The following is a 27,745-nucleotide window of genomic DNA, read 5'->3' as shown; positions in this document are numbered from 1 at the left end:
GGTTTTTAATAGTATTGATTGGTGTAAGTGCATCACTTGTAGGTATAGTCAAGGTTGATGAAGCTGGAAGGTCTCTAGAAACAAAGTGCTCTAAGTATAAGTTATTTTCATCAGACCTGCATTAATGCAGTTTTATTATTATTCTAACAAGGATATAACAAGGCTTCGAAATCATTTAACTAATTAACTCTTATTGAAGATGGTTACCAGGTGCGTAGTGCAATTGCTTATGGTAGTTCTGGATCAATTAGGAGGCGACTTGCAGGTTTTGTACTGAGTGATGTGTCTGTAAAGATTCACAAAAAGAGTGTTAGTTTTAGTAATTTCAATATGAAGTAGGAAATTAACTTGTATTTTAACTCACTCATATATGAAACAACTTTAAGGTTCTTGGCTGCTAGAACAGGTCTTGCTCCAATTTTGCTTACAATAATAGCACATTCATTCTCAAACAGCTCATCCCACACAGTCAGCAATATTTGTGATTTTCTATAAGTATATATATGGTGTAAAGTAAGGCATTGGCCAATATAAAAATTAAATGTGAAAAACAAGAAACCTAGGGAGTATTACTTACTCTTCATTCAGTAGAGTCAATTCTCGAACACAACTCACACCAGATGATGTCGGGATATATTTTCGTGGTTGTATGTCGATGACTAAAAGCCAGAATATCTGTATAAATATATTAATAAAACAAATCTTATAATATGAATATTAATATTATTTATATAAATCTAGTATGACTAAAGGATCAATGAATTTTTTTTACCAACTTCCATTGTGCGAGTTTTATATTGCTCCAAAGCATTGAATGGCACAAAAGAGAAGTTATAATGTTCCTGTGGTGTATTTATTATTTCTTCATCTTCAACTTCCTTAACAGTAGTGTGCTCGTTGATGATCCACTGATACTTATTATCAACTATCCGATATTGTTGTGGAATGAAATTGACTAAAGCATTTGAGATATTGTAAGTCTTAAACATAATGATTAACTTTTCATATTTTTGTATATTTTCCTCAAAGATTGTAGCTTATATCCTTGTTCCCTGTAAATTTCGATTATAATAAAGTTATACACTAAATACATTATGATTCATAATAATAAATTAAAAAGTCAAATCTACATAACATACATATTGTTAGTGGAAGTGTAACATGTAATGAATAAAAAGAAACAATAAACAGAAAGAAGTTTCTTTATCACATGTGTGCTATCTTTGAGGGGAGGACATATGGTTGCTTGATTAAATTATGTGAGGAGCATGTTTTATGTAATAATGTATCATTTTTTATGTTTATATGATTACTTAAAATAGCTTAAAGTCATGCTACGTAAATATTCTAACAGTTCTTAGTAAAATTATGTAGAAAGTTGTTTAATGTGAGTAAGGGAAAGTCATAAAGATAAATGATACTATGGAAATAATACTTTGAAACACAATTACTTTAAATAGACTACACAGAATGTAGGTGTGATATTGAAAATAACCTAGAGTTATTATCCCAAAAAATCTTAGTGACTTAGAGCAAAAATAACTAAATGGTTGTTGAAGCTTTTATAATATATATATATGTACTATATGATATACTTGTTTCTTGTATATATTTTATGGTATCTTTATTAAAGAATCACCATAAATAAAAGGTATGTTAAAATAGACATATATATATCATTACTTGTATATTTATAGAATTAAGGATTAATTTGTAAATAAAAGTAAAATACATCCTTATCAACAAGCAGAAGGTGTTGAAATATGGAGGAATTATGGCGAGAATTTCTGGGAGGATGCTTCTCAGCTACTAATACCTTGCAGATCCAATTTTTACTTCGAGGGAATATTTCTTTTATGCTTTTGACTTGCCTCTCCATCTTCCAGATCTGCTCAAAGCATAGACATTGAAAATAATTCCTAAGATTAATATAGAGATGGAAAATATAGTAAGTATATGTTAAGAATCAATCAATATAATAATATTATACTATGGATTAATAATAATTATTATAATAATAATATTAGCTCATGATTTGAAGTTTATTGTGAGTTGCTTAATTGTAGTAAATCATGATAGACAATATTTTTTGTTAGGTTGAAATCACATATATCATGAATGCTCGGGCGAATGAGTATTTTGATTGAATGCGATGTTTTTGCTCTAGATAGAGCAACATAAAGTTGACCATGGGAGAATACAGGCTACGGAAGGTATAATCCAACATGCTCTAAACTTTGACCTTGAGCTTTATTTATCGTCATAGCAAAACTTAAGCGAATTGGAAATTGAGTTCTTTTAAAAGGGAATAAGTTTTGTTGATTTTCAATTGGTGTAAATGGAATTTTTGGTAAGAAGACTCTTTTTCCATAATATTGAACACTAACTATCTCCGCGTCAACTAAATTTGAGCTGAAATGACGACACAATAGTTGTGTACCATTACACAAGCCTTCTGAAGGATTAATATTTTGTAGCAATGTGATTGGACAATTTGGTTTTAGAAGAAGTTGATGAGGGGGAAACCCACTTGGTGTGTAGCTATGTAAAAAATCTTCTTCAAATTTTTGTTCAGTGGAGTCTATGTTTTCATCGTAGCTATAGTACGTAGTTACGTTGCCTGGGAATTGTTGTATCAATAAATTATTTATATGATCAACATATTCATTCTTTGGTGTCAATATTGCTCGATGGATCATCATATGTGTATTGCTTGCACATTCATCTAATTTTGGAAAGATATTATTTATTAAATTTTTTAATGATAAAGTATCATCTTCATATGGAATAATCATTGATGCAGGAATTTCAATCTTTTCATCATTATTTGTTGGTTCTTCACCATTGCCGACACGAAGTAAAAACTTACAAAATTTTGGATCTAATCGTGCGCGCATATTTTCTGTTAATTGAATTTTGTGAAGTAAAGGCCATAAATATGATTTCACTAAAGTTGCATCAATAGTTTCTTCTCTTCTGGCTTTTTGAACAATAGGTAATACTTGTCGGAAATCTCCACCAAGCACAACAACTTTACCACCAAATGGTTGAGCAGAATCATTTATATCTTTCAACATTAAGTCCAAAGCTTCTATTGTTTGATGATGAGACATCGGAGCTTCATCCCATATTATCAATTTTGCGCATTGTAGTAATTTGGCTAATCCAGATTGTTTGCTAACTGTGCATATAGTATCCTTTTCGCAAGTGAGAGGAATTTTAAATCTTGAGTGTGCAGTGTGACTACCAGGTAATAAAATTGCAGCCACTCCAGAGGATGCTGTCGCCAAAGCAATCATGCCTCGCGATCTCACTGTAGCAAGAATAGCTCTATATAAATAAGTTTTCCCAGTTCCCCCCAGGTCCATCCATGAAAAAGGTAGCAGATTCTCTAGCAAATACTTTTTGAACAATTATATCATATGCCTCTCTTTGTTTGACATTCAAAGTTTCTGGTAGTAATAAATCCTCTTCAGATATTAATATATTTAATTCTTCGCGTATTTCTTTTAGTTTCATAGCTTCTTCATTGGATGTGACTGTATAATCGACCAAATGGTAATAATTGATATCACTTCCCATTGTTTGAAGCACTGAATGAATATGGTGGAGTACTTGTGATCTTATATGAGATAAAGGTGGATGTGAAGTAGAGTAATCTTCCGACATTGGTTTTTCAAATAGTTCCCATAACTTTTTAGGATTAGTAGGTCTGCAATAAATTAAAATAGTAGCAAACAATCATCGTAGAGTACAAGGCATTTGGTTAATGCTAGCTTCTTCTAAGCATTGTTCTATGGCATTATCCGACTCCAATAATCCATGTAACATAGCTAACTCGCGAAATGTTGTAACTCGAATGTTGTTGAAAGTTTTGAGATCATCAAAAGAACTTGCTCCTCTTATATGATTTAACAATAATCTTAAATAATATCGTTCACCTTCAGTTGGATATGCAGACACTACTCTTCCAATGACAACTCCTTTCTTTCGTGGTGTCCAAATTTTTTGTTGTTGATTCCAAACAAAATTTTCAGGGAACTCTTTATACAAAAGTGTTCGTGTGGCTTCATTGTAGCTGTTCAATCTGAAGAATTCAGTTAGCATAGATCGTGAGAACACATCAGATTGTACTATATGTGAAAGTTTTGTTGATGTGTTAAATGTAACGAGTTGTTTGTCTTCGAGATGTAATTGAAGTGAATAAATAGCTGGGTAAATTTCATTTAATGTGAAACCATATATTCTCCACGTAGCTTCTGGAGACAAAATCCATCTTGCTGATTGGAAATGATCAATTTCATTAATCATACTCTCATCATTTGAAGATGTAATATTAAAAGCCACATGATCATGTCCCTTGTAAATATACTTATACAAGTATTTCACAGCTTTTATAGTAGAACATATTTCTACATTTATATGGCAGTCAAATTTTGCAAGTGAAAATGGATTGCATGGAACAACCCAACGATTATCTAAAGTAGTGCCTCTTACTTGAATGTGTTTACCATCATCGCATCGTTTATATCTAGGATATGCATTTTGTGCTTGTGTTGTGATGGAGCAGAAAGATTTAGGATAGCGATTTCTACATTTTCCTTCTTTCTTCATGCAAACATTCTTTGGGTTTATAGAACCACAAGGACCATGTATCATATGTTTGACTACCATTGTATATAAATGAGAGTTATGGGTTTCATGTGGTATTTCTGCTGACACAATTTTGTCGAAGTTTTCAGGTCCATAAATTTTTGAGTTGGGTTTTAAAATTATCAATAAATGTGCATGCAAAAGTCCTCTTTTCTGGAATTCAATGACATAGACATATGCTGCTACTCCTCCAAAAATTTGTCTAATAAATAAATCCTTTTTTAACTCCTCTAACTTTGCCCTAAATATACGAACAACTAAGTCTGGTCGATTTTGAACCTCATCATTAGGGCCTAATTCTTGCTTGATTTCATACCAATTAGGATTACATGTCATTGTGAGGAATATATCTGGTTTTCCAAATCGTTGAACTAATGTCATTGCATCCATATATCTTTTTCTCATGTCTCTAGGTCCTCCAATAAACGATGAAGGTAGAATAATCCTACGACCAACTTTACATCCTCGATTTTCACCATCCTCAATACTGTCAATGATTCCTTGATATAATTCAACTCGAATCTCTTTTTGCTTATGATGGAAATAATCTAGTCTAGATGTCTCCAGCTTAACATACATGTCAACAACATATTGTTGTAGCAACCTTCCTGCTTGTAATAAAATTGACTCCTCCGATGGCCTAATTTGTAACTTGTAGCAATAATATTCTCGACAAGAAACGTTAGTTCGCGTTGTCTTATTTGTACATACTGGAAGACAAAGAGAAAGTACTATATTGGAGATATCATTCAAAATATAACTAATTCATGTCTTTTATGTACCTTGTGCTTCTTTCTGGAGAAGTTCTGTAGGAAGTTCTATGTGGTCTAAATCAAATAATTTAGTGTTTGTGGCATATGGTGTATAAGTATTTTTGCAAGCTCGTTTAATTCCACAATGCCAACCACTTTCTCCATGGCGAAATAATAAAGGGTATTGCAAAGGGTCATAACAACTGAAATAATATTCAACATTGTGTGAATATCCTGAATGGCTTTGAACAATAATATCCCGATTTTTATGCTCACCAGAGGAATGGTCATCAATCCACACTGTCGCAACTTGAGAAATTGGAGGAGGATTGTAAACTCGTTGATCTATGTGAGTGTTTGATCGAATGAGGATTTTATAGTTATCTAAATCAAACAATTCTCTTAGATTTATGAAGAAGCGACAGTAAGGGTTGAATGATAATATCTCGATTAATTTTGTCAATATGTACGATTTCATTTTTGATGAATTACACATTCGATGTTGGAGTTCATGCTCTGTGTCGTAAAAATAAAGTTGCAAATAGGAAGGGTGATTATCTGATGGCAACAATTTATTTATGAAATGATACACTTGTCCTTGAATTCGAAATGTATATATTCCTTTATTTCTCTTGCATAACTCTTTATCATATTTAACACTGAAGGATGTAAATGCAAAAGTGTTATTATATGTTCGAATATATTTTCAGAATTCTGCTGACTCATCAGAATCAGATGTGAAAAGAGCATGAAGTTGGCGTGGAATGAGGTTTGACACTAATGATATATCACCATTAGAGCAGCAAAATCCTTTAGTTTCAGTGTGAAATCTTATTGCATGACAGTGTATGTAAGGTGATTCCATTGGTAAAAAATGTTGCCTAAAAGGAATATTTGTTAATGCAGATGTGGCAGATTTCTTCTTGAGTGAAACATGTGGTTGTCTTCCACATTCAATAGAGTTGGTCATCGAGGCGGTGGAAGAAGATCCTAAAATGAATTTGTAGATTTTTAGTGTAGAGTTCTTCGAAATGTTTTCAAAACCAAACTATTGACTAACCGATTTCAAAAGTGTTGGTAGAGTTGGTGCAAATGCCTCCATCCATAGGCATCACAACCTTGTTCTTTTTAATGTAAATCTCCCTTCGTCTCTTTTTTATATCATCTTTCTTTTGTGGAGATAAATTTGAATACCAATTTTTCCTTTTCAAACGAGAAGCCATTTGTTTCGTAGTGGCCCCAGTGAAAGTAAGAACTACAAATTGAACAAAACACTGACCCTGCTCATTTAATGGTGTATTTAAGTAAGTGATGTAGCAAGGCATCGACAATGCATAAATGATATTAAATTTTATTTGTTTGGAATTTGATAAAAGACATGAATAGACTGCTGACACATTTACTGGACAGTGATTTAGTGATGCCAAAACTAATAGTTAAAATATTGTTAAGTTCACTGTTATTAGGGATACTAAGTCAACAATAAAATAACATCATTTTTCTAAGGACATGTAAAATGCTTTTTCTTGTAGTATGTATGCCAAAATTAACAATATAATTTATTAAGTTAAAAAAGAGAAGAATTGAATACATTACCTACTGAAGACCTTTCTGGGCAAATAAATTGATATTAGCCAAATAAATTATATACAAAGTACATGTTAGTATTGAAAAAAAAATTACTAAATTGAAGAAAGAACAATTTATAATAAACCAATCGAGCAAATACATATATAGTCATTGACAAGTCCCAATTTGACAAAAGGATACTGTCTTTAAGTGGAACAAAACTTTTTCTAGCTTCTTGAAATCAACTTTAATGAACTTTGAAAAATTTAACATCTTTACTTCCTCCTTTATATAACACTTTATATATATATATATGGTTGTCTTCCACATTCAATAAACACCTTGGTAAAACTTTAATAAAATGCAGATGCAAGAACAAGCACAGGCACATTTTTACAAACACCTTATATGCATAGAAGTTATATGGTCGAGAAGTACAATAAATGGTTGAAGGTTATATATCATTATAGGTTATATATCATTATCATGCTTGGTAGACTCCAAATCCCGAAAGGCAAAAGCAAGAAGTAAAAAAAGGGAAATGGTATCTTAAAGCCAAACTGCCCAAATAAACATTTCAGTCAGGCATAATCTTCATTACCAAATCGGCTAATAACACTATAACTAACTCTCAATTCAGTAAATTACTCCCAATACCCACAAGTGAAACCCTAAACCTCACCGAAATTCAAATTCAAATAGAGCACCAAAATCAAAATCACTTTCCATAGTTCAAGCAAAGAGGGAGGAAAAAAAAAAAAAAACAAAGTAAAACCACACAACAAGCCAAATAAAACAGCCAAAAACTCCATACAAATATATACATAAATCCAAAATTTTCTTTGATGGCAACTTATATATATATTTAAAGATCATGATTACAGGAATTTTTCAAAGGAAAATAATTTTATAAATTAATTAGTATGTAAATGTAAAAGTTGGATTGTAAACATATTTAGTACTGATGGAGTAGCCTAACATAAAAGCATGGTACAAATAAAACTCAACATAGAGAGAGAAACACAAAGAGATGGGATGAGGGAGGAATAGACACATTTCTGCAAACATTTTACATGCACAGGAACTAACGCTAAATTATTTGCTAAATTTGGGATCATGAAATAAAATAGAAAACCTTTTGATTTGTGTCTGTATGTAGCTTCAGGGTTCTCCTAGCTCAGCAAGTTAATTTTTTGTGCATATATTTATTGAATATCAATTACCACCGCCCTAAAAGTTACCGACATAAAATGATAGCTAAATTGTTTTTTCATCTTCTAGAATAGTATACCACATGAAAGAGAAACAGTAGTCAACGTATGAATCACAAATTAATTTTAGATAATGATAAAAAGGATGAGGTGGCAAGAGAAAGAGATATAAGGAGCAACACATTAAGCAGAAGAAAAAAAATACTCCAAAAAATAACTTTTTTTTACGTTAAAAATGGTTTTGTAAATGGTTATTACGCCAAAATGGTTTTATAAATTTAGAAATTAAATAGTAAACATAATACTTATGGAGTAATCTAAAATAGAAGAAAGATGTGAAGAAAACATAAACATAGGTAGAGTCAAAGTGAGAGAGAAACATATGTACATATATATTGAGAACTAAAAAAGATGCTGCAGACGTTATTATGCCAAAATGCTTTTATAAATTTAGAAGTTAAATAGTAAACATAATACTTATGGAGTAATCTAAAATAGAAGAAAGATGTGAAGAAAACATAGGCAGATGCAAGAGTAAACATACACATTTTCACAAACACCTCATATGCATATAAGTTATATGGTGGAGAAGCAAGTTGTAAAGAAAACATAAACATATCCATAGTTAGAGAGAAGCATAAAATGCGAATGCAAGAATAAGCACAGGCACATTTTTAAATTGAAATAAGGAAAATTTCTTCAAGACACGTGATCATGCTTGATACACCCCAAATCCAGAAACGCAAAAGCAAACCGGCTAATAACACCATAACCAACTCTCAAATCAGTAAATTACTCCCAATACCCACAAGTAAAACCCTAAACCTCACCGAAATTCAAACTCAAACAGAGCACCAAAATCAAAATCACTTTCCATGGTTCAAGTAAACGGGGAGGAAAACAAAAACAAAAACAAAACAGAGTACACCCACACAGCAAGCCAAATAAAATAGTCGAGGAAAAAACTCTACTTACCCGCATCGATCACAGAGGTCAGCTAACTCTTCGGTGCGGCGGCGCCATCCTTTTCTGGAGCGCTCCGGTTTCAGTTCCTTACGGTTAGAATTGTAGTAGACCTTGAGAGCCGGCCACGAATACCAGGCAGTCAGCATTGAAGCTCGTACAACTCTCACTCAAGTCTCTAGAAAAATAAAAAACAAAACAAAACCCCCTTACATAAAACCCTAGAAATCCAGCACCACCATCAGAGAGTTCCTTAAAGAGCAGAAACCAGAATATGGTCTTCACAACTTGATCTGTACTGCTGCACAAAGCTGGAGAGAGAGAGAGAGAAATAAAAGGGGAAAATGGTGTAAACCAAATGTCTGGATGGGTAACGTGAGGAGAGAGAAAGAGTAATATCACACAAAGCTGAGGAGAACCTTATGCTAATTGTTGCCACTTTTTTTACACTTTTTTTCCACTTTTAACCTTATGCTAATTTATATTTACTTTGTCTTGTTTTCATAAAAAGTATAATTTCTATATTGGATTTGGGTATTTAAGTAATATCACACATTTTTGTTTTGGGCTGTTCCATTTTTTTTTCCAAATCTGTTTCCATCTATTCACAACACTCCAAAACAAAAAGTATACTTTAACAAAAAGTACATTTTATTTGTTATCATTATTTACTTTTGTTATCATGAAATATATTTTTTTAGACAAAAAGTATGCAATTTTTTCTGACAAGAGAACAGATGATGATGTATCTATACTGAAATAAGGATGGGCAAAACACTTTCCAAAAAAAAAAAAATTAGGTAAGTCCAAAACAAAATCGGCCAAACTACCTAAATAACCTTATTTAAATTAAGAATTACATGTTTTTTGATTAAACAGTAAAAGTAATATATAAAATAGTTTAGGGATGAAAATGGAAAAAAAGATGGACCAAGAGCTGCTTATGCGCTCTTTTACTAATAGTATAGATACACAAACCAATAATTTTTTTTAAAAAAAAAAAAATTACAACCAAACTCATTTAGAAAACCCTAACTACTTGTGTATGTTCATCATCTCCAAATCAGTGACCACCATTGAGATGCCCAAATCAGTTCTAAGTTTTCTTCCCCCAGCCCCAGACGTCGCCCATCTCCTCTATTGAGACCCAGCCACGACCTCGAGGAGGCATCGATTCCCCAACCCCAGCCGAAAGATTCAGGCACAGATCTCGTCGAACGTCGCCCCAACCATAGCCAAAAGATTCAAGCGCAGATCTCATCGGACGTCACCTTAGCCTCTATAAGATCTTGTGTAACTGGGTATATGGAATGGTGAATGATTTCTGGGTATGGATACGAAAATAACGACTTTGGGGCCACAGATTCTTCATATCTAGTTTAGAAACTTGTCAAAACTCTCAAAACCACCCACCCCGTCATGACCCCAAGGCTCTTAAAATCGTCTTCTCTGGCCCCGGCCATTACCCTCTTTCTTTGATACAAGAAACTTGAAAAGAAGATAAAAAAGTGTAGAGGTTCCCAGCCCCGTATTTATCTGGGTTGAAAATGATTTTCAATTCTTTTTATTTAATTTTTTAATATTTAAGAATTTCAAATCATTTTTATTTATTTTGTAATACTTAAATGAATTTTTAAATAAAAATATAATATTATTGTTACACCCAAATTTCGAGACAAGAGGTTATGGCCCCGAAAACTAGGCTCGTCAGGTGTGAGCTCGACACGTATGAAAACATCTTTTGGTCCAGCTGTAAAATCTCTGAAGTAAAACTACGACCTTGAAGATGTGTAACCTCGGAATATTTTCTGAGTTTGAATGGCACAACACTGGAATACATCTGTTACTGTTTGTCTTCAGATAAAACAGTCCGAGCTTGGGAAGTGCAAGCTCGAGTGTGATAGCTTCGATAGTATCTATCTACTCCGAGCATGTTCTGAAGTTGGGTGGTAAGTTCGTAACAGTTCTATAAGTCTTGAAAGTCATAATGCCGATTCCTGATCTTGAAGACCTGATGAGTCACCTGGGATAGCCCATTACTTGTGAACATATTTATTGTTGTGTAATCCCAATATTTAAGGAATACCATTTAATCTGTTATCCGTTCCTGATCCTTAGGGGACGTTTCCATGTATATAGGAGATATTGCATTTAATGTCATTATTTGAATTGATGTACAGAATATCTTCCCTAAATATGTGGGAATGAACTCTGTAACCTTCCCTATAAATAGAGGAGGAATGACCACTTGTAAGGGATCAATTTCTGATTGCTTGAGAGAAAGCTCTGGGTAATTCATCTCTGAAGAATTTCCAGAAAACTCTAAGTCTTAATAACATAGACTCGTGGACTAGAAAGAATTAACGACTGAACCACGTAAAAACCTTCTTGTTTTTCTTCATTATTCATTCGCTTCATAGTTTACATTGTTTAATTGCTCTACGATTTAAGTTGACGAAAAACGGTGTCAACAGTTTGGTGCTTTCATTGAGAGCATTAAACAGTGCGTGCATAAGTCTATTCAGTCGAAGAAGCCTCCCTGAATCAACTATGGCTGCAAATGATCCCAATGTTCTTGAGGAGGAAATCTTAGAGGAAGCTGACTACCCCTGACGTGCTGGAAAGCAGCCCATGATGAATTCAGACCCTGATGAGAGGAGTGGGTCCTCTGACTCTCGAGGACCCCCGGCACCACCGGCCCCAGGGACGACGAGGACATGTATTATAATCTAGAACGATATGTCCCTATTGTGGAGCTTGAAAATCGTCAACTGCGAAAGCAGTTGACGGAGGCCAAGAAACATAATGAGGAGCTGGCTAGATTGGCTGCCGAGGCGCAGGCGGCTCATCCCCCACCTCCGCCAGAGGCCCAAGCTCTGCCTCCATGAAATGTTCATGTTCCACCACGCAGGCCCCGTGGGCGACCTAACAAAAATGCTGCCACCCGAAGAACAGAGCAACCTCCACCACATGCGTAATAGCCTGCTCCCTCAAGGCCTCGGAGAAGTACCCGGGCTGGAGCTCCCGCCAACTCAACTGCAGAGGTACCAGCTGGGATAGGGACAACCGAGCCCCTAGGGAGGCTCGGATCCAAAATCCTGGTAACACGCAGAACATTCCTGAACCAGCTCAGGCAAACTCGGGACCTTCTAGGCCTCGTAATGGATGGCAGCCACCATCACCCATAAGGCACCCACCATCGCCGATAAGGTATCCCTCACCAACTCAGAGAAACACGCAACTGACTCGGGGTGATAGGGAAAGGCGAGCTGGGCACAAACATGGGAATGGGGGGACTGCTAGGGAGCATAGAGGTGCCAAACCCACGATAAGCCAAATGTCTCGGTCTCATACTATTGAGACGAGACAACCAAAAAGGAACCCATCTCAAAACAACCGCGCACCGATCCATGTTAGTGAGGGCTCAGGAGACACGAGATCGGTCAGTATGTATGACCAAGGACGCATAAATACTGGGAGTTGAAGGGATCACCCAGATTTACGAGAACGCTTGAACCAAAATCAGGGTAATGATAACCCCTCGAACCTAGACCTGAGAAATCACCTCAATGGACGTAAGAACCCTATGCGGAGGCGCAAAGCTGGAATTGTGATCAACGATAACCAGTTTCAAGTCAGACCCCCCGTGAATCCAGTCCTAGAAAGGATCGAACAATTGGAAAGAGCGTTCGGGCTCTTACAAAATGAATGAGGTCAGGATCGGGACGAAGAGCTCGACGAGGAACTCGAGCCCTTCGCACCCCATATTTCCAACACCCCATTTCCTCAAGGATTCTGAATTCCTTATGTCCCACCATTTGATGGGAATTATGATCCATATAGTCATTTGAGTACGTTCAATACAATTATGAGAGTGAGTAATGTGGGCTATGAGCTCAGATGCATGCTGTTTCCAGCCTCGCTCACAAGACCAACAAAAAACTGGTTTGAAAAATATAAGAGGCATTCGATTGCTTCTTGGGATCAATTGTTTAGAGATTTCAAGAAGCAATTCAGGGCCATGATTGGAATAATGCCCGAGGCGTCTGCCTTGACCAATGTCCAACAGCAGCCGAATGAAACATTAAAAAGTTACCTTACAAGGTTCAATTTGGAAGTTGCTCGAGCTCGTGACGTAGAAGACAACGACCATTTAATGGCTATCCGAGCTGGAGTAATGCCTGGAAGCCCTCTCTGGGAAGATATGCAGAGGAAACCCGTGAGGTCCTTAACCGAGTTCAATCGACGAGCTCAGAGGTTTGTTAATGTAGAAGAGGCGAGGTCAGCATTGAATATCACCTCTCAGCCTGTAACTACAACAACAAATGTAAACTCTGCCTCGACCTCGGCGGATCCTACGGCCTCAAAACCCCCTGTGGATAACCCTTCTAAAAGAAAGAAGAATGAAGGGAATAATCCCGAGGTGGAAGGGGGAAAGAAGAAGAAAGGGGAAAGATATTTCTCTGTGTACAAAGTGTATACCGAGCTCAATGAGTCTCGGGAAAATATCTATCTGGCTAATGAAAACCAGATCCCTTTTAGGCGTCCGGACCCCATGAGGAACCAAAAAGCGAAGAGAGACTCCAGCAAATACTACAGATTCCATAGAGATATCGGACATATAGCCGATGAATGCATGCAACTGAAGGACGAGAATTAAGGCCTGATCTTGAGAGGGTATTTCAGGCAATATGTAAGGAACCAAAACCCCAATCAGGCTTCTACCAGCTAGAGGGTAGCTACAGTGCCGCCTGCCCAAAACAGTAACTCCCGAACAATGGAGGACGAATGACCCCCTCCGATTAATGGAGAAGATGTCGTAACCATCTCGGGGGGACCTCATATTGTAGGATCGGGCAGGAACGCCCAAAAGCGATACTTGAATGAGCTAAAAACTGGTGATGGGTCCCCTTACGAACCCGAACCCAGGGCTTCGAAACACCAGAGGGTTGAATCTCAACCTATAACTTTTACTGAGGACGACGCGTCTCATGTGGAATTTCCTCACAATGACCCGCTGGTCATCACCCTTCAGCTCGCGAACAAGAGGGTTCACCGAGTCCTGGTTGATAATGGGAGCTCAGTGAATATCCTCTATAAGGCCACCTTAGAAAAGATGGGACTCACACTTCGTGACCTAAAGGCTTGTGCAACGACATTGTACGGCTTTTCAGGAGAAGGGATTGCCTGTATGGGATCCATCGAACTCCCTATAACCTTAGGAGACTACCCGGTCTCGACAACCAAGATGATGGAATTCGTAGTAGTGGATCTACCATCAGTCTACGACGTATTGCTCAGGAGACCCACCCTAGTAGGGCTGGGGGTAGTTTCGTCTGTAAGGCACTTGGCCATCAAGTTCCTGACTTCTAGTGGCATCGGGACACTGAAAGGAGACCAGCTCACAGGAAGGGAATGCTATAGCATTTCCATTGGAGGAAAGAAACAGACAAGTGCACAAACACTTTTCATAATTCAGAATAAGGATGGGACAGTCTTTGAGATAGATGAAGAAATTGATCCGAGCCATTAGAAGAGCTTGAAGAGGTCAAGCTCGAAGAAGTAGACCCCCCGAAGACAGTGAAGGTAGGGAAAAACCTTCCAGAAGAAACGAAATAGCAATTAATTTGCTTTTTGAAAAAGAACCAAGATGTTTTCACATGGTCACATTCAGACATGGTAGGAATAAATCCGAATGTGGTAAGCCATGCTCTAAATATAGACAAGAGCTTCCCCCCAAAGCAGCAAAAACGAAGACTCCTGGACGACGACAGGAAGAAGGCCCTAAAGGAAGAGGTCAACTGGTTAAAGGCAAACCGATTCATACGAGATGCCTTCTACCCCGATTGGGTAGCCAACCCGGTGCTAGTTCCGAAACCTAACGGGACATGGCAAACTTGAATTGATTATTCAGACCTCAATAAAGCTTGTCCTAAGGACTGCTTCCCATACCTCGGATCGGCCAGCTCGTAGATGCCACAGTTGGGCATGGACTTATGTCATTTATGGATGCCTATTCTGGATATAACCAGTTTTCCATGCACGCCCCAGACCAAGACCATACGAGTTTTGTGATAGACAAAGGACTATATTGCTACAATGTCATGCCGTTCGGACTCAAAAATGCTGGACCCACATACCAACGGCTTGTAAACATGATGTTCTCCGAAAAAATAGGTAATAACATGGAAGTTTATGTTGATGATATGTTAGTTAAATCTAAACATAACAGTAACCATGTGGATGACCTTGAAGCTCAACCCCCAGAAATGCTCTTTTGGAGTGTCGTCAGGAAAATTCCTAGGCTTCATTATGAACGCTCGGGGAATAGAAGCTAATCTAGAAAAGATCCAGGCTTTAATTGATATGACCTCACCTCGAAAGCATAAGGACGTCCAAATTTTGACTAGGCGAATGGCGGCACTGAGTAGGTTTATCTTGAAATCTATAGACCGCTGTCTTCCATTTTTCAACCTTTTGAGGGGAGGCAAAAAACTCGAGTGGAAAGAAGAATGCGAGCTAGCTTTTCAGGAGTTCAAGAAGCACCTCGCGGAGCCTCCTATCTTGTCGACACCTATTATAGGAGAATTTTTGTACATATATCTCGCTACGACCGAGCACGCCATTAGCGTCGTGCTCGTCCAAGAAGAATAGAAGGTGCAAAAACTAGTATACTATGTCAGCAAAAGGTTATTGGGGGTAGAATCGAGATACCCCCTAATGGAGAAGTTGGCTCTCATCCTAATCCACTCATCTCAAAATCTCCGACCTTACTTCTAGGCGCACCCCATCCATGTGTTAACCGATCAACCACTAAGACAAGTCTTATCCAAGCCATAAGCCTCGGGGTGGTTACTAAATGGGTCGTTGAACTCGGACAATTCGAGATTACCTACCATCCGAGGACAACCATAAGAGGACAAGCCCTAGTAGACTTCATAGTGGAATGCACTGGAATGACTAATGATGAAGTTATAACCCCAGCCCACGAGCTATGGAAACTTTATGTTGATGAGTCTTCCAATGCAAATGGGTCAGGGGCAGGAATAATACTGATCACCCCAACATGAATTCGATTTCACTCCGCTTTGAGGTTTGACTTTGAAGCGTCAAATAACGAGGCTGAATACGAAGCTCTACTGGCAGGACTTCGAATAGCCAAGGAACTCAAGGCTAAGGCGATACATTGCTACTGTGACTCCCAGTTGGTGGTCAACCAAATCTTAGGGGAATACTAGGCTCGTGGAACGAGAATGGCCGCATATTTATAAAAGGCAGCACTCGAGCATTTCAAAATTTACACGATAGAACAGGTTTCTCGAGAGCAAAATTCAAATGCAGACGCCTTAGCCAGGCTTGCCACATCCACTGAGGTCGACAAGCTGAATGTCGTGCCAATCGAACATCTATCGACACCCAGTATAAGCGAGGTTGAACAGGAAGATGTCTTCATGATTAACTCTGAGCCAACCTAGATGACACCGATAATTGAGTACCTTGAAACCGGCATTCTCACAGAAGAACGGACCAAGGCTCGAAAACTGATGTATCAAATTCCTAGGTACACCATTGTGGATGGAAGGATATATAGGAGAGGATACTCTATGCCATTACTCCGATGTGTGACTCCACCTAAGGCTAAGAAGGTCATAGAAGATATTCATGAAGGATTCTGTGGAGACCACACTAGGGGGCATAACCTATCCAAGAAAATCATACGCCAAGGGTACTTCTGGCCTACCATCAAAGCAGATTCATTTGATTACGTCAAGAAATGCGATAAGTGTCAACGGTTCGCCACAATCCCTCGAGCTCCTCCTTCCAAGCTAACTATGATGACCTCCCCATGGCCATTTTCAGTCTGGGGAATCGACCTCATAGACTCGTTGCCAACTGGTAAAGGCGGAGTCAAGTACACAATAGTCGCAGTAGATTACTTTACAAAGTGGACCAAGGCTGAGCCTTTGGCAACAATTACCTCGAAAAAAGTCTTGGACTTTGTGGTAAAGAACATCATCTACAGATATGGGATGTCAAGGAAGTTAGTGTCCGATAACGGTACTCAATTCGATAGCAACTTGTTTACCAACTTTTGCGAGAAAAATGGGATAATAAAAAGCTTCTCCTCCGTGGCCCATCCCCAAGAGAATGGCCAAGTCGAGGCTGTAAATAAAATCCTGAAGAGTTCTTTGAAGAAAAAATTGGAAGAAGCTAAAGGGAAATGGCCCGAAGAGTTGCCCCAAGTTTTATGGGCATATCGAACCACAGTCCGTACTTCAACGGGACATACCCCTTTTTCTCTGGCATATGGATGCAAGGCTATGCTACCAATCAAGGTTGAAACACCCACCATTCGAACCCACGTTTATGATCAAGCCTCGAACCAATCATACCTCGAAGTAAGTCTGGACCTGATTGAAGAAAGAAGGGACGAGGCTCAGCTAAAAAATGCTGTATACCAGCAGCGAGCTACCCGGTATTTCAATAAGAAGGTTCGACATAGAACATTCGGTGTGGGAGATTTGGAGCTGAGGCGTGTGTTCTTGGCTACACGGGACCCAGTTGTTGGCGTGCTCGGGCCCAATTGGGAAGGACCTTATCAGATCGAATCAGTTATCCGACCTGGCGTCTACAAGTTGGCAAGATTTAATGGGAATTTGGTACCATGAGCATGGAATGGCGAACATTTGCGACCTTACTATCAATAGTATAGGAACAATGACACCTGTAACCATGTTTGTTTATCTTTGCTATGTTTTTTTTAATAAATTGTTTAATTTCAAATAAACCTCGTTTTTGTTTGATTATGCTGTATTTTTTGCAAACTCTCTAAATTTAATAACCTATGGTTACACTCATAGGATATTAAGGGGGCATTAGTGGTATATATATACCATCGACTTGAAAAAAATAAAATAACATATACGAAAAGCATAAAAGTGTTTGGATATAACCAAATACACGAGCTAAGATAGTTTGGACATAACCAAATTAAAAGTGTTTGGATATAACCAAATACGTAAGCTAAGATAGTTTGGACATAACCAAATTATTAAAAATAAAAGTGTTTGGAAATAACCAAATACGCGAGCTAAGATAGTTTGGACATAACCAAATTAAAAGTGTTTGAATATAACCAAATACGCGAGCTAAGATAGTTTGTACATAACCAAATTATTAAAAATAAAAGTGTTTGGATATAACCAAATACGCGAGCTAAAATAATTTGGGCATTCAAAATAAAGTGTTTGGATATAACCAAATGCACAAGCCAAGATAATTTGGATATAACCAAATACATGATCTAGATATAACTAGATCAAGAATATAAGTGTATGTATTACAAACCAAACACGACCTTAATAGGTTTGGAACAAACTAGCTAAAACTAATCGATAGTAAGTTGGAACATAACCTAATTCAAGCTAAGTCGAGATCGAGGCTGGAATATCTTGCAAAAAGATAGTTTCAACCTCATAACCTTGGAGAGCTACCCAAGGATGAGGAAAAGTGACTAAAAAAGCAAGATATAACTAAACCGCCTACGTTACACGCCATATAAGTACCTTCGGGTGCATGGTAAAAGTAACTTTTGACCTTGACAAATAACGAGATCGGACACGGATACGTCGAGTAAACTATGCATGAATGCATCAAAGCTTGAGCATAAAATCCACCACATGTTTGTATGAATAAACAGACATAAGGACACTTAATATGAATTGCTTGAAATATTTCGACTTAAGAAATAAAAGGAAAAGATATTAAAGTAAAGTCAAACACGAATATCATAAATAAAAGAAAAAATAACTCTTAAGCGAGCTATAAATTGTCTTGGCCCCAGGGGCATAAAAAACAGAGGATAAAAGTTATTACAAAAGATTCAAAGGGACCTAGCCCCGGGTCGAGATAGCCTTCTCAGCATCCTCTTTGGCTCTCTCTGCCTCGTCCCGAGTAGCGTCCTCTGCGTCGAACCGAGCCTGCCAATTGGCCACGAGTTCTGCCTCGAAGGAGCCTAGGAAGCTGGTATTGAGATCGGCATTACTGGCCCAGATCCTATACATGGCCAGGTCGACCGTCTGATCCTTCTTCTCCTTAAACTCTGCAAGGTGACGAGCCTTTTCGCCCTCCATTATCTCGAAAGTGGCCGCCTTCTTCTCCTCAAGCTTGGCATTGATCCTATCAAGCTCTGCGAGCAGGGCATTCACCTTCTCGAGCTCGGCAGTCTTGGCCTTTATTTGTTCAGCTTCAGCCTCCATCTTTGCCTTTGCGGCCTTGAGCTTGTCAGTAAGCTTGAGTTGGAGATCCTTTGACTCCTGGGCATAGGACATGCTCGAATGGACCTAATTGTTCAACTTATAATTAAGCTGAGTAGAGACAACAAGAGCCTGACACACAGAGAAATCAAACTAGAACATACACTAAGTACAAGTAAAACTAATAATAAGATGAGGGAAGTTACCACAGTAGTGAGCTCGATACTCTTGTCATAAAGTGTATTGCAGTCTCGAGCATTGTTCAAAAACTGCCACTGAGGGGTGTCAAAGCCACCAAAGCTTTGGCCCACTCAGGATAGAATGTCCGAGCCAAGTGTAGCCCCATGGGGCCTGGCAGCATTGTTGATTACATACTCATTGACGTGAGTAGAAATCGACAACATGCGTGTTGTGGAGGTTGAGGGCTTTTTAGGGGGTAGGCCAAGTGTTGAGTGAACCATGATCAGAGGAGGCTGGAGCTCAACCGTAGTGGACGCTTCGACCTGAGGATTTGGATCCACAGCCGGGCTCATAACAGTTGGAGTTGGTGGAGGAGGAGTCTTCTCAGTCCTCTTAAGGACCTTAACAGGTCGGTCTGACTTTCATGAGCCTCTCGGGCGCTTACTCCTCTGGGCCCCCTCGCCATTGGCGAGCATAGTGTCAAGGTCAGAGTCCATAGCACCTGCACAATTACACCACATTATAAGATATTACAAAAAAAAAAAGTTAGCATGATGGAGACAGAAAAGGAATAAAAAGACAAGTAGAAAGAAACCTAACTGGAACTCTCCCTCGAGCTCGTGCTCGGCGACCACGTAATTCCCCCATCTTTAGAGGAGGCGGGGGGAGTACCTTCCCTATATGTGGAAGTCAACCTCAAAAGGTCTCTATAATCGTTTGTCCCGTATTGAAAGACTATTCCATTCCATACCTCATTCAAACTATACATAGTGTCATACTTCCCGAGCCAACTATCGAACCTATGAACCCTCTCATCTACCCAGGACCATACATCAAAATGGTCCCTATCATCCTTACACAAGAATAATCTGTCGGACATATGTTTAAGTAGTGAGAGAGACCATAAGTCCGAGCTAAGGATGACCATACCTCTGTTGCTCAAGCTTGAGGCCTCATCATGGGCCTCGTTCCCCAATTGCGGACTCCTGCGACGTTGAGCTGGGGATTGTGGCTTAGCACTTCGCCTCGGAGGAAGGCTGCCAGTTGGGAGAGGCAAGAACTTCCACTTGGTATATTTTTTGTTGGACCAGTCGAACGTGGAGTGATCCTTCTCCAGGAGGCCACAGGCTCGAAGCCTATCTTCATGAAGAAGATAGGAAAGGGAGCGCCTGCCGTAGGGAAGTTGGAACAAAGCCTCCTTATGCTCTTTCATTGCCTCGGTGGGAGTGGGTCGACGGTAGTTGGCTAAAAAAATGAACATATTATGACTAGAACGAGCCTAAGCAAAAACTCGAGAACAAAAATAAGAATTTTTTTATGTACTTACGGATTCGCCTGAACGAGTAGTGTCTTGAAGGAGTCAGGCCATCCGTCCAAAAGAAAGCCTTCTTGAAATCTGGGGGATGGTTAGGTAGATCCTCAAAGTTTTTCTTCTCCTTGGGATAGCTTGAAAGGTAATAAAAGTCGTCTCCTCCCCGAGCTCGGGAGGGATTGCCTTTCAAGCAAAAGAGATATAGGATCTCCTTTGGTGAAGGTCCTTCCCACTTTAGCTCGTGGTAAAGTGACCTCAGGGCAGACAAAACCCTGTAAAAATTGGTGTTGAGCTGGAAAGGGGCGAGCCCAAAAAATTCTAAAAAGTCCTTGAAAAAGGACTTCAAGGGCAATAGAGCCCCTGCCCTCATGTGTTCCTGGCTCCAGGCCGTGTACTTCAACTTGTTGTTGGGGTTCCCATCTACCGGGGCTCGACACCTCAACGAGCCCGATAATCCAATGTTGTGGAGGGCCAAGATTTCAGAGATCTGCCCTAATGAAGAAATCGAGCTCCAATAGTGCTCGACCTTGAAGAACTCTCACTTCGAGGTGGGATGGAGGTTGACTGCGAGGTAGAAGGGGGGTTTGATGGTTCTCCCATCAGTGAAAATTGAAGGTCACCCGACTTGAAAGCAATTGTCACTCTAAGAGTGGGATCAATGGGAATTGGTCTGAGCTCAGGGTCTGGATCTGGGTATATGGCGACCCTAAGTCTCTTCCTTTTCCCCTCCTCGACCTCGTCGATTTGACGTCGAAAGTGATCTCGGGTATCTTTTTGCTCGCGCCTTAGTTGGTGCTCTTGAATATACGCTGGTTCCGGGTGAAAGGTGACTCCGGGCTTGGAGCCTTCGGTGAGTAAGGAATTGCGAGCTTTGACTCCCACCGCTTTCCCGAGTTTTGGGGCATCTAGCAAGAGATCAAAAGGGTGAGGGCCAGACGAACAAGAAATGAAGAATGAAAATCAGAATGATCTAAGCTCGAATGATCGAGGCTGCTAGGCAAACTCGATCCAAAGGATGAGGCCAGTCTCAGAGCGTGTATTCCACGGAGAGTGGATTTATTTTTGAAGATCTCGATATTTCAGGGAAAAAAGTTGGCGGTTACTCAAAAAGTGATATTTTTGGGAAACGTGCAATTTAAAAACCCTAATTTTGTACCCAATATCTTGGTGTACAAGATATGTCATCCAAAATTCAAAAATTCAGTAAAAGAACCATATTTGGGTCTTTTACACAGAATCTGGGTTTGGAACCCATGGTATTAGAACTTATGACTAATATTTATCAGCTGAAACATTCTAGTGTGCAAAACTAGTGAGTGAACCAACAATGCAACAATATAAACATGCATGAAAACAATGTATATAAACGGGCATACGAAGCTATGAACAGAGACTTACATAATGCAGTCAGCGAAAATAGAGAGATTGATGACCGAATAAGCGGTTGCAAAAACGATCTCACGGAGTCGAAGAGGCCAACGTTGTTGTGTCTTCTTGGCTTGGAGAACATGCAAGACCTGGGCAAAGAAGTTTCTAGTTTTTTCTTCTTTTTTCTCTCTGAAAGCTTGAACGTGAAAGTAAGGTGGGGAAGATGAATGGGGACATATTTATAGACCCCTGGGAATGTAAAAAGCTGAATTAATCTGGGCCATTGGCCAAATTCCGTATCAGATCCGACGGCCAGGGGCAAATGAGAGGATGGTACCATAAAGTTGGCAGGCAAACGAACGTGGGTAGGTTTCCAAGGCACTCAAGTGCTTTGATTGGTCAATGCCAGACTGACGCGTGTCCACACTCGAGTGTTTATGGTACAGTTTCCAAGAGGAGTAGTTCAAAAGTTTCCTTCTCATGGGATTCAAACTGATACTTTTGAGGAGGCAAAATGTTACACCCAGATTTCGAGACAAGAGGTTATGGCCCCGAAAGCTGGGCTCGTCAGGTGTGAGCTCAAAACGTATGAAAACATCTTTTGGTCCAGCTGTAAAATCTCTGAAGTAAAACTACAACCTTGAAGATGTGTAACCTCGAGATATTTTCTGAGTTCGAATGGCACGACACTGGGATACATCTGTTACCGTTTGTCTTCAGATAAAACAATCCGAGCTTGGGAAGTGCAAGCTCGAGTGTGATTGCTTCGATAGTATCTATCTACTCCGAGCATGTTCTGAAGTTGGGTGGTAAGTTCGTAACAGTTCCATAAGTCTTGATAATCACAATGTCGATTGCTGATCTCGAAGACCTGATGAGTCACCTGGGATAGCCCATTACTTGTGAACATATTTATTGTTGTGTAATCCCAATATTTAAGGGATACCATTTAATCTGTTATCCGTTCCTGATCCTTAGGGGATGTTTCCATGTATATATGAGATATTGCATTTAATGTCATTATTTGAATTGATGAACATAATATCTTCCTGAAATATGTGAGAATGAACTCTGTAACCTTCCCTATAAATAGAGGAGGAATGATCACTTGTAAGGGATCGATTTCTAATTGCTTGAGAGAAAGCTCTGGGTAATACATCTTTGAAGAATTTCTAGAAAACTCTAAGTCTTAATAACATAGACTCGTGGACTAGGCAGAATTAAATGATGAACCACGTAAAATCCTTCTTGTTTTTCTTCATTATTCATTCGCTTCATAGTTTACATTGTTTAATTGCTCTACGATTTAAGTTGACGAAAAATGACGCCAAAAATTATTTATTCGGACCAATAAAAAATTGACAAGTAGGCATCATCCTGACACTTAATGGCTAGGTATCAACAGATGTCAAGAAAGTGTGACGGAATGTATTTATGTCGTAAAAAAAAATACTTAGATATTAAAGTGCTAATTTTGAAAAATTTAAGTATTTTCGCCGCCAATCACTCTTATTTTTTTTTGGGTATACTACTTTGGCTATTAGGGTACCTAGTAACTTGACAAACTCATTGGAGGCTATTGTATTTTAGTACGATCACCGATGACAATATTGATCACTTAATGTCTCATGGTAGCCTGATTAGTTAATTTATGTGTATTAATTGACGTCACTCTATTTGTATAACATTCGAGTTACTTTCTATGTATCAACTAATGGTGTTACTTTATTAAAAACCAATTGAGGCACCCTTCGTGTAACAATCTAGTAAAACTTACATGCAAAGTGTATAGATTATTCCATATACACTAACCGATTAATTTTTGTGTACAAATCACGTTACTTTATGTGTACTAACTAAAATACTCTTTATGTACAAGTAAATTACTGAGTATTATTTTTTGTACTAATCATATTACTATAATACTATGCATATATCAACTAGGATTATAATTTACATGGTATACTCTATAGTATGCACTATGTTATTGTTGGTATATTTATTGGGTTGACTCATAAAATTTTACTCCTTGGTAACCCTAAAGAACAATATAATTTAAATGGAAAATTTAAAAAAAATTATCATAATATTTGAGAAAATTGAAAAAGAGATAACAAATAAAAAGCATTTTTTTTAAACATGTATATTATTTATGTAAAGGATTAAAAAAAATTTGCAAGTGATAGAGAATTGTGGGAAGGTTACTATGTTTTATAACTTACTATTAAGTTAGATATTCTGTTAGGTTGTTATGTTAAATTTTTTTTTCTGTTATTGGTTTTAATCCTTCTCTTTCACCCATATATATATTCAATGGGTTTTGTACAAGAAACTCACTTGACAGAGAAATACAAAATTAGTTTCTTTCTTTCTGTTATGGTATCAGAGAAACAACTCTAAGCTTCTCCAATGGCTTGAACCAGAAAATTCTCTACCTCCATTCGAGACCCGCTTGAAGCTTCGACGGACAATGATCATCGTCCTTCTCCAGCTGAAGTTCCACCTGCACCGACTGTGCACAACAATGGTGGCCAAACCTCTGCCTCCAATCGCTTTGCTCCTCTAGAAACCTCGGATCGACCCACACATGAAGATGCCAGAAATCCATATTTCTTGGGTAATGGAGATCATCCTTGCCTCACCTCCTCTCACGGACAAAAATTTTCAACAATGGCGCTGAGATTTCATGCTATCAATTGGAGCCAAGAAAAAGAAAGGTTTCCTCAATGGAAAACTCCCTCAACCACCTCCCTCAGACCCAAACTACAATGCTTGGCACCAATGTGATCAATTGATCATGTCTTGGAGCATCCATTCGGTGTCTCCTGACATTAAAAGCAACATCATGTTCTTAGACTCAACTGCTGCCATGTGGGAAGAACTGAACAATCAGTTTAATCAAGGGAATGGGCCTCACATTTTTGAGCTTCGTCAAACCCTGATTCGTCTTCATCAAGGGGATGATTCTGTTAGTTCTTACTTCACCAAATTGAAGGCTATGTGGGATGAAATCACCAGGATCTGTCCAAGAACCCCCTGCACTTGTGCCGCTGCCTCTGATAATTTTGATTCTTACAATCAAGAACAGGTTTTGCAATTTCTTACTGGCCTTAATGAATCTTATCATGCTGTTAGGGCTCAAGTTTTATTGATTGATCCTTTTCCCTCATTATCCAAAGTTTTCTCCATGATTGTTCAAGAGGAGAGACAAAGAAACCTTGGTCTTTCCAATAATCCTAATTTGGTTGCTGCCTCAACAAATACTCAGCTTCCAAATCTCACTCCCACTTTGCTTGCTGCCTCTACCACTACTCAGATTGCAGCCTCCACTTCTAATCCCCCTCCCCATGCTAAGAAACTTCGACCTACATGCACTCACTGCCTCAAACCAGGCCATCTAAAAGACAAATGTTACTTCATCCATAGCTTCCCTCCTGGCTATGGCACCCAAAGAAAAACAGATACCCCTAATCGTCCATATACTTCTCAACACACCCCATCTGCTAACAAGCACCATATACTTCGTTCAAATGGCTCAGTTCCCCCCTCCCCTCCCTCAATCCAAGGTTTAATAACCCTTTTGAGTCAACAACTCCAACACAACAATACCTCTATGGCAGCAACTCAACCTCTTGTATCCAATTTTTCTGGTAAATCTGTCACTTTTACCAATCTTTTTTGGATCATTGATAGTGGAGCAACTCATCATATTTGTTATGATATAAATTGTTTTTCAATCATTCATACAAAAACGATTGCTAATACTATTTTCTTACCAAATGGTTTTCAAATATCTGTCAAAAAATCTGGTACTGTAAAAATAAATGAACATTTGCAACTCCAAAATGTTTTATTTGTACCAGAATTTCGATATAACTTTTTATCAGTTTCTGCACTGTTAACTTCTCATGCTTATTCTATTTTTTTCTCTCCATCTAATTGCTTTATCCAGGCATTGCACCTGAACAAGATGATTGGGATTGCTAAAAGAATTGGTCATCTATACTTTCTGCAACAAAATCCTCATTTTTTTCCTTCTTGTTTTTCTGTACATTCTCAAAATTCATGTAAAGATGTTCATAAATGGCATACTCACCTTGGACATCCTTCCTTACTTGTTACCAATTCTCTCAATAAAGATCTGAATTTTTTGCCTTCTACTTTTTCTGCTCCTTGCAATATATGTCACCTTGATAAACAAAAAAAACTACCATTTATATCTCAAAATAACATAGCTCCTGTTGCTTTTGATCTTGTTCATATGGATATATGGGGTCCTTTTCATACTATTAGCATAGAAGGTTTTAGATTCTTCCTCACTATTATTGATGAACATACTAGATTCACATGGGTTTATATGTTAAAATCTAAATCTGATGTACAGTTGATTATTCCACAATTTTTCTCTTACATTTCTACACAGTTTTCTACCACTATAAAGGCACTTAGACGTGATAATGCAAAAGAATTAAATATGACTTCCTGTTATGCTACTAAAGGCATTCAATTATTTCATTCTTGTGTAGAAAGACCTAAACAAAATTCAGTTGCAGAAAGAAAACACCAACATATATTAAATGTTGCTAGAGCTCTTGCTTTTCAATCTCATCTTTCTTTACCTTATTGGAGTTATATGATACATACCGCTATTTACCTTATTAATAGAACTCCTTCAGCTTTACTCAATTTTAAAACTTCCTTTGAAAAGTTGTATCATAAATCTCCTTCATATGCCCACTTAAGGAATTATGGCTGTCTTGCTTATGCTTCCACTCTACATAGTAAAAGACATAAATTTTCACCTCGGGCTCGTCCTTGTGTTTTCATTGGTTATCCTAATGGGATGAAAGCTTATACCTTATTTGATATTGAAAGCAAACAGATATTTCACTCTAGAGATGTTATTTTTTATGAAGATATTTTCCTCTTCAAACTAACACCTCTACTGCTTTGTTTGACAATTTTTTTCTCACAATAACCTGCCTTCACCTTCTTTTTTAAGCAATGATAATACAGGTTCTCAAAATGCATCTGTTGATCTCAACAATACCATTCATCACTCAGATCCTACACAATCGGTTCCACTCCCTAAACATAAATCACAACAACTAAAAGTTCCTGCAGATCAGCCATCTTCTGCCTCACCACTTCATTCAGTTGCTGCCGAATATAATACAAAATCTGGTCGACCCATCACTCGACCAAACTATTTACAAGATTACATTTGTGAGTCTTCCATTGCACACCCTTTATTTAATTTCATATCGTATGATAGATTTCATGCTCATTTTCGCAATGCAATATTGGCTGCTCACTCAATTACTGAACCCACTTCTTATACTCATGCATCCAAAGATCCAAAATGGCAATCTGCCATGATAGATGAAATTAATGCTCTTATTGCCAATAATACATGGAACATAGTTTCTCTTCCCCATGGTCATCACGCTATTGGCAATAAATGGTTTTATAAAATAAAAT

At 38.2% G+C, this 27,745-nt stretch overlaps 1 protein-coding gene across 1 annotated transcript; it reads right to left on the bottom strand.

Annotated features, from left to right (window-relative positions):
* Positions 1-3,741: 3,741 nt before the first annotated feature.
* On the bottom strand, positions 3,742-5,232 carry LOC133832974 (uncharacterized). Its single transcript, XM_062263242.1, has one exon. It carries the CDS (start codon positions 5,230-5,232, stop codon positions 3,742-3,744), a length of 1,491 nt encoding a protein of 496 aa, XP_062119226.1.
* Positions 5,233-27,745: the final 22,513 nt, after the last annotated feature.

This window comes from Humulus lupulus, chromosome 4, assembly GCF_963169125.1.
Source record: "Humulus lupulus chromosome 4, drHumLupu1.1, whole genome shotgun sequence".
Lineage (NCBI taxonomy): Eukaryota > Viridiplantae > Streptophyta > Magnoliopsida > Rosales > Cannabaceae > Humulus > Humulus lupulus.
This window is presented reverse-complemented; position numbering and strand designations above follow the sequence as displayed.

What these genes read in the sequence shown, in the direction of transcription:
- LOC133832974 (XM_062263242.1), bottom strand. Translation starts at nt 5,232, where the DNA reads ATGTATGTTAAGCTGGAGACATCTAGACTAGATTATTTCCATCATAAG.